The sequence below is a fragment of the Bidens hawaiensis genome, unplaced genomic scaffold, assembly GCF_021521415.1.
Source record: "Bidens hawaiensis isolate Kalapana, Puna unplaced genomic scaffold, B.hawaiensis_p1.1 tig00002236_1, whole genome shotgun sequence".
In the NCBI taxonomy this organism is placed as follows: domain Eukaryota; kingdom Viridiplantae; phylum Streptophyta; class Magnoliopsida; order Asterales; family Asteraceae; genus Bidens; species Bidens hawaiensis.
Genome location: NW_027491119.1, coordinates 778716 through 787726, shown reverse-complemented (window position 1 = coordinate 787726; position 9011 = coordinate 778716). Strand labels below are relative to the sequence as shown.

Here is a 9011-nt window from a genome sequence, read left to right as displayed (position 1 = left end):
TATAGTGTAATTATTTAATTAAACATGAGAGATAAATGTAGTGATTTATAATGTAGGATACCGCCCGTGCAATATACGGATGGCTAAAATATAACAAAAAAAAATTAAATTTAATAATATACATAATAACATACATTATGGATTTATAAAATATAAATAATGATAAATAAAATTTATAATTCATAAATATCTAAAAATCTTATTTAATACAACATTTAAACTTATAATTATAACTTTGTTAGTTATTCTATAAATAGTAATAATATTAGTTAACATTCAACTTGTCTACCATAGTTATAATAGAATGATATGTGAAAGGATTGATTACTTTAATAATATAGAGGTAAATTATATAAGATAGAGACGAGTACATTATAGTTATGTGTACTTAATAGTAAAACTTGATTGAAAAAAAGACAAAAACACAAATAAAAAAACCACTAAATAATATTATATTATTTTGAAAGAAAACAAACTTATAGGTCCTCCACCTCACACAAGTAGATGAACCTAAACCTCATAAACCTTCCCATGGATTCACACAAAATCTAGAGAGAGAAACAAAACACCCTTCAACCCAATAACCCAAACCCATGTCTAACCCACCCACCACCACCTTTCCCGACGACTTCAAATGCCCAATCTCCCTCGAAATCATGACCGAACCGGTCATCCTCGCCTCCGGCCACACCTTCGACCGGTCCTCAATCCAACGCTGGCTTGATGCCGGCCACCGTACTTGCCCAATTACCAAATTACCCTTGTCCGATTCACCGTCTTTAATCCCTAATCATGCTCTAAGAAGCTTGATTTCGAGTTATACTGCTTTGATTTCCCCCAAATTGACTCCAAATCAAGAACACCCAGAAACCCTAATTTCTAAATTGATGGCTAATTCGTCGTCAACGGAGGTCAAACTTGCGGCAATTGAGCAGCTTTGTGGGTTATCTAAGCGGGATTTTGAGCTGCGTAAACGCTTGACTGAGTCTGGTGCTGTGACGGCGGTTTTGAAGTGTGTTTCGGGTAAAGATTGTGTAAAGTTTGGTGCTTTGCAAGAGAAAGCTTTGAAATTGTTGTTGAATTTGAGTTTGGATGATGATAATAAAGTTGGGTTAGTGGCGGAAGGTGCGATTTGTAATGTTGTTGATGCGTTATGCGGTGGGGAGTTGGCGGATAGCCGGGCGACTGCGGCGACGGTGTTGACGAGTCTTGCGGTGGTAGAAGTGAATAAAGCGACGATCGGGGCGTACCCGTTTGCGATTCGGGGGTTAATTATGCTTTTGAGGGAAGGGGGGTTGAGGGAAAGGAAGGAGGCTGCGACTGCGCTTTACGCGCTTTGTTCGTTTCCGGATAACCGTCGGCGCGCGGTGGACGCGGGTGCGGTGGAGATTTTGGTGAGTTTGTTGAATTCGGGTCTGGAACGCGCGGTGGAAGTGTTGGGGTTGTTGGCGAAGTGTAAACGAGGGCGAGATGAGATGACGAGGTTTGACGGGTGCGTGAGGATTTTGGTTCGAGTGTTGAATAATGGGAGTTCGAGGGGCGTTCAATACGCGCTTTTGTGTCTGAATTCGCTTTGTTTGAGTAGTGAAGCGGTTTGTATGGAGGCGTTGAAGGAAGACGTGTTCGAGTTGTGTTTGAGGTTTATTGAGGATGATAATGAGAAGGTTAGGAGGAACGCTTCGAGTTTGATCAAGGTGTTTGGTGGTGCGGGCTGCAGTTGATGATGATCAGGAGGTCAGGTCAGGTTGGGTTTAAGTTTTATGTTTTGAGAAAAGAAAGAAAGGTTTAGGTTTTGGTTGGAATGATGTTGTCAATTGATATATGTACATTTGCAATAAGTTTGGCCAAAGATAGTAAGTACCATGTTGTAACATGTCAATAGAAAGTTCAAATTTTGTTCATTTTTGCATCTTTTTAATTCATTTTTGCACATCGTAAGCATTAAAATGGACTATAAAAGTAGTATTTACATCAGTATTTAAATAAATTTATAATCTTTATATAATCAAGAACCCTTAATGTAGGTAAAAATGGAAACTTTTTCAGTTTTTGGTGCTCATGTAAACCAAGAATCCTAAATTGTACCTACTGTATACTTGATGCATTGTATTTGGTTCATGGAGTCAACTGTTTGACCTGTTTAGTTAGTTTTTGCATCTTTTAATTCATTTTTGTACATAATAAGCATTAAAACTAGGCCTGTAAACGAACCGATCGTTCGTGAATTATTCGTGAACCGTTCGGTGGGAAGTTCGTTTATGTTCGTTTATTTAATAAACGAACGAACATGAACAAAAAATTTGTGTTCGTTTAATTAAACGAACGAACATGAACACATATTCCGTTCGTTCATTTATGTTCATGAACGTTCGTTTATGTTCGTTTATGTATTAATAGAAAATAATTAAATATTATCTGGATAGGCCATCTTCTTAAATGCTTTATATTTGTTAATTTGTGTTCATTTAAGTTCGTTTATGTTTTTGTTTATTTACATTTGTTTATACATGTTCATTTATCTTTGTTTAGTTATGTTTGTTTAGATTTTAAACAAACGAACACAAATATCCATTTTTATATAAACGAACATGAACATAAATATTTGTTCAATTAAGTGTCTGTGTTATTTTTAAGTTAAGTGAACGAGCATGAACATGCCCTTGTTTGTGTTCATTCGATTCGTTTACAAGCTTCCATTATTCACATTGATGAATACATCGGTCTCGATCTCTAGGCTCTGCCGATTATATTTGTGTTCATTTGTGTTCGTGAACACATTAATTTCCTTAATGAACGAACACGAACATAAAACCTCTTTCGGAAAGTGTTCGTGAACCGTTCGTGAACACATTATTTTCTTAACGAACGAACATGAACAAGGCCTTGTTCGTGTTCGTTCGGTTCGTTTACAGCCCTAATTAAAACAGACTCTCAAAGTAGTATTTATATTAGTGGTTAAATAAATTTGCAATCTTTATATAATCAAGAACCTTGAATATAGTTAAAAATGCAAACTTTTTAGTTTATTGATCTTTATATAATCAAGAACCTTAAACTGTACCTTCTGTATAGTTTGTTGTACTGTATTTGATACATGAAGTGCAAGATTTGATGCAGGTAAAGATGAATAGATGATCAACTTATGAAAGTCAACTGTTTTGACTTTTTAAGTTTAGTTCATCTGTCTGCTTCAAATCAGTTTTAATACTCATTGCAGATAAAATCTGTTCCAACAACTATGTATTCTGTTTTGTTGGATCATGCAAAGCATGAAGATGGTCAAATACTCTTAAAGTCAAACATTTGAGGTGTGGTTTTTTAGTGAAGATTTTACTGCTATTAAGTCAACAGAAAGATCCTTTATTGATTTGGTGAATTTGGATGAACCAACTGAGCTTATTATGCCTGCTGGCTCTTAGGAAAGTGACAATTTTTACTAATATAATTACATGATTAATGTGACTTAGTTAGCGTCTAATAATAGACGATTTCGTCAATGCGAATTTTAACCTCTTTTGTTAGGTTAGAAATATTAGATAGATTAACTAGGTTTATTATTGTATAATTACAATAGCTAATATATTCTCTCTAATAGTTTATTGTTAACTCTGATACCATATAAAATAATGATAGTTGATTTACTATTTTTCAATTATTTACGGGAGTATAATGAAGATGTTTACAAATGAAAGTTAATCATATCATATATTTAACTATGATAATAATAAGTTTATATTAAGAAAATATTAAGTGATGCATTCTCTCTAACAAGAACCGTGCCGGACTTTGGAATACAAACAAGGCTAATCCTTGGCTATGTTGATAATTTTAGGTAACATTTTCCATCTATATCCATAGTCCGCATAATAATAATTGGTTATTGTTATTATTTTAGGTAACATTTTCCATCTATATCTATATCCATGGTCAAAATGAGTTTAGGTATTTTGGTGTACCTGTTTAGAATAAATGTATAGTTTGTCTACATCTCGTCCTCTTCAAACCGTGTCAATAGCTTTATTGTATGTGTCTACATCTCACCCTCTTCAAACGTGTCAATAGCTTTATTGTATGTATGATTTTACTTGGTATAGTTGTTTATGATTACAAAACAGTATAAAATTAAATTTTGTCACAAATCATTGTTTTCTGGACTATTTAGAAGGCCCACAACTTCTGATACTAACTGGGACTAGCCCAAAAGACCAGCTTCAAACCCATGACATTATTGTTATGGCCCAGCCCAATATCAGCCACACATGGCAGATAGCCCCATTTTTGTTTTCATTTCATTTGTGAATTTAAATTCGACATAATTTAGCTGTTTTCATCATGAAAATAACGCTTTCACACAAACATGTGCTTATGACCATCTTTTTGGGTGTGGTCCTGTGGAACTCACAAATTGTCTCTTAGTTGATTTGAAAGTGTAGTGGTCCTTATTCGATATCAAAACTGTATTTTATTTTTGTATCTTTAAATTTAAGTTATAATCAAATTTAATATCTATATTACATTTATATGTTTGTATATAATAACAATGGAATAATATTATTTTTATATACCTAAAGAAACTATATAAGCATTCACATCTCGTTATCCATCTCAATTAAACTATTTAGAATAATTTCACATTCTATTATGTTCTATAGAATATAGAATATGGAAGAAATTTATGTACCAACTTTTAATCTATAGCAAAAATATTGTTCATTAGAGATTCGGAGATCCATTTTTTCTTACTTAACAAAGAATAAAATCATTTAATTGAATAAAGATGAATGAAGATTAAAATGCATAAGCTTTTAAACATGAAAAAACATTTAAAATGACGATAATCTTTGATTAAATTATTAATTATAGTGCATAACTTTCATGTACACAATATGTACGCATACATAAGTTGCAAATACAAAACACATACCCGTAAATACCTACACGTATACCGTATCATAAATGGACTAACTGAACCCAATGCAAAACCGTTGGTTTGTTATATGTTTTCTTAAAAAGCAAATTTCCAGTTCAATTTCGGTCACATATACTCATACCTGAAAACACAAAACCAAGCAGGTAATAAATGATAAGGCCCAAAATCTTTAGGCTCAAGTGTTTAGTAATACTGACCATTTGATCTCTAACGTAGACTCAAAGTTTCATGTCAAAATTTATTATTTTGAATCATTTTTTTCATTCAAGATCTTCAAGCCCAAATGGCTAAACAAAAACCCAAAACCGAATCAAACGTAATGTGAAAAAGCGAAACCTCAAAAAACCAAAGCCATACAGTTTTAAAGCACGTAAATCTGAATATTTGACTTTCAGTCTGGTTCGAGTCTAACTCGATACGGATTACCTAGATATTTAGAGAATAATATATTGAATATGTTAAAACATAGATAAACTGTCGCTTTGTTTTAGGTTTTTATTATAAGCTTGTTGGAAATTTGATGGTCCCTTGTTATTACCTACGGATGTTTTCATGTTTTGTTTGTAAATCCTGGAGAGAAGACCGGTTTTAAAGTACATACTGAAACATATAAAGACAAATTAATATCATTATAACAATTAACAAATATTATCGCCGTACTTCCAAAAGAAAATCACATGAACAATACTTTGTATTATAACATCAATTCTTTTGTACTTTGATTATTGTTTATTTCATGTACCTCCTTTTTACATGGCTCCAATAGCTTTAGTGGGATAATTAATTATCCATTTATGCATAAAATTTGTTGCATGTCTTCATTGACAAATATTTGCAAATGTTGTCTTAAATTTTAAGAAGGCGTTAACAAATTTTCATTTGTGATTATAGTGTAAGATTTTGTTTTTTGTTTATTTTGTTTTGTTATTTCACAACCATGTCTAAATATTTTAAGACACCATTTGTTATATTAATTAATTTTGAACATTTAAGATAAAAACACTTTTCACATGGTAAATTCTAGGTATATTTATCCAAATGATGGTTGTTATTATCATAATTGTATAGGTTTTGAGTTTGCGACTTTATTTATTTATTTACTTATTTATTTTCACATTGTGTCAATATATAACACCATGTCTTAAAATTTAAGGTACCATTTGTTAATTTTTCTTTTACACATTTAAGACAAAAACACTTTTTACACAAATGATAGTAAATTCTAGGCATATGTTTATCTAAAAGATTGTTGTTTAATCATAGTATATGTAGGTTTTGAGTTGTGACTCATGCATAGATATTGTTACGAGTCATGACCGTAGTTGCAAAAATCGCGTTTAGGCGTCGATTACGTAACAAGTGATCTTCAAGTACTCCCCGACTAAGAACGAGCACTCATAACTCCCAGTTAACCGAGCTAGCAGCGTCTAGCGACTTTTACAACCATACTTCTGAGCATAATTTGAAAGAAAAATTTCACAACATTCATTCAAAATTAACATCTAAAAGTTGCAATAAGCAAAGTAACACAAACTAACTTTCTAGTAAAATACTATAGATACAACCAAACACAAATAATATATATATTCTTTGTCTAAATAGAACCCTAATGATTTGCTTGCCCTACATCAAACTGGCATTGGCTGTCCTTCCTTCAAGGGTCACTTTGTAGCTTTATTTTTTCTCATATCCTCCCTTTTCTCTTTCCTTTTTCCAACTTTTCTTCATTGTACTTCTACTACACTACTCCAATATGTGGCTTATATTCCTCATTAAGTAACATATATATTTCTAGTTTTTTTTTTCAATAACTTTTTTCATTATTTTGAATAATTAATCTTAATCAAAATAACAAAAAAACTTAATAACCAAACAGGATATGATCTTTTGAGAAAAACAACCAATGGGAGCCATTAGCTTATGTTAAGTTTATGAAGTTTTAAACCTTGAACTTTATTAATTAAAGGTGCCATGGAATCCGGATGTCCAATAATCGGGTGCGGTCTCAATAGCGACAGGGAAAGTACTAGATACCGGCACAAGGCAAAGACCTCGGCTCCTTAAGTCTTGTTTAGCTCCTTCGTCTTCCGCTTTGTTGTTTATCTAAAGACATAGGTTAATTTCTATTTTAATGAATACAGTTTAATTTGAATTGTACAGAAAATGGTTCAAGCTTATTTAAATAAAAGTAATGACATGAATTGAAGTATAATCTCACCTGTTGCACTTGCATACTAGCTCCATTTTTCATATAGGGGCTACTAAGAACCTGCAGAAAACATAAGGAAATTAAAAACTAAACTTGATGTGTGTGTGTGTGTATGAAATTATATTGTGAAAAAAATGTAAGAATAAATTGAAAACATACATTAACTTGATCTTGAAGGAGCTTGATGTATTCAATTGCTTCATGGAGAACCGATGCCGTATCAGTCTGTAAATTTAACTTGTTTTTAAAAACTTTACATAGCATAATCCAACTTTCAAGAACATAAGATCAAGAATCATACCTTTCCGAAAGGTGAAACTAATTGTTGGAGCGCGGTGACTCGATCTCCTAGTTTTTCTTTTCGAACCTGTAAAATCAATGTAACTTCATTAGGGTTTGTATTTACTCCGTTTTGATAACAGAGTATTAATATTGTTATTTGATTTATCATTTCACTTAAAGCTTGTTTCTTAGTAATTATCTTAATTCTGTCAGATTTAATACTGTTTTAATACTGTTATTATAGTTATTAATGTTTTTGTATGATTTAGTTGGTTAGGTCTATCATTATGTATTTTTACTGTAATTTATAAAAGATCTAATTTTCCATTCTTAAATACACAGAAAATATTATTCACCAATACAAATTTTATTTAAAAAAAAAGTTATTTCATGTTTTATAGAGAAGATTGAGCAAAGAGTTCAGAAAATTAAGCAATTAATGTATACCTTAAACGTTGGCAATGGCGATGGTGTTTCTAGACGAGGTCGCTTAAACGTAGATTCAGTGTAACTTTTCTTCGGTCCCAGGTCCCGAATTTCTTCATTTCGTGACTGAATTAATTAATCAAAACAAAAATTCTTAAGGAAACCCTAATCTTCATGAACATTAGCATATAAACAAAAACTTAATATTTTTTGTTACCTTAATATTATTAGGGCATTTGGGCTTCTCTTCATATGCCGATGAGTTCCATAAAAACGCTTTGCTAGTATCAAACTCGTTTAAATTAACTTGAAAATGATCATAAAGCGGTTGTTGTTGTTGCGGTGGTGGTGGTGACGTACCGTCGAATAAAGTTTGTAGCAAACTTGAAGGGTTATAGCCATATGAAGTATCCATACCAAAATCTGATGAGTTCTGACCGCCGTCCGGTAAGTTGTTCAAGTTTTCCGGTAGGGTTTGACTATAAATTATACAATTTCCAAATAAGTGATCATCAGATTCTTTATTGTATGCTTCATATAATTATATAACAAAACAAATCTTTGAAACAATATATGTTAGCTAACAAACTATAGTGGAATAAAAAGTTGTTTCAATAATTGTGAAAACAAAGTTAAAGAAACAAAAAAAGTTATTGCTAACACTTACCCTAATAAAGCTTGATACCAACTAGTGGTTGAAGATGGTGATAAACTTATTATTTGACAAGTGGAATCCGGCGAGATAGCGGTGGCATAACCACCGGACGACTCGTCGGTTGACTTTGATTTCATGTTCATATAATCATTTTGCCAGCAGCCTCCATAGTTGGTTCTTGGTGAACTCCACCAGCTTCCGCCGTACACAGCCTCCGCCGGAAATATTTCTTCTGCCATGAAATATATTGATCAATATTTCTCTAGCTCTTGGATGTTTTAATTTCTTGTTGTGTACAATTGAAGACTAGGAAGAAAGTGGGGTGAGTTGTATATACATATATTCATGTGTTACATTTACCAAGATGTTATGTGAAAGAGAGAATAATAAATTTAATTTTGGAATTTAGTTGACATTTGAAAGTTATAATTAGGTCAAAGCTAAATTGTTATTTTATGTAAAGTTTCAAAGATTGGTATCTTAGTAGTAAAATTTAACGGACCATGTGT

General features: G+C 32.2%; 1 protein-coding gene and 1 pseudogene across 1 annotated transcript; one reads left to right on the top strand and one right to left on the bottom strand.

Moving 5' to 3' along the window:
- The first annotated feature begins 593 nt into the window (after window positions 1–593).
- Window positions 594–1879, top strand: LOC143611827 (U-box domain-containing protein 8 pseudogene; annotated as a pseudogene).
- A 4557-nt stretch (window positions 1880–6436) lies between these two features.
- Window positions 6437–8797, bottom strand: LOC143611819 (transcription factor bHLH112-like). The gene is made up of 7 exons (XM_077085960.1): window positions 8518–8797; window positions 8065–8377; window positions 7869–7973; window positions 7441–7506; window positions 7299–7364; window positions 7149–7199; window positions 6437–7033 (listed from the first exon to the last, which is right to left on the bottom strand). Exons 1-7 carry the CDS (start codon window positions 8739–8741, stop codon window positions 6887–6889), a joined length of 972 nt encoding a protein of 323 aa, XP_076942075.1. The 5' UTR covers window positions 8742–8797; the 3' UTR covers window positions 6437–6886.
- Between the last annotated feature and the right edge of the window lie 214 nt (window positions 8798–9011).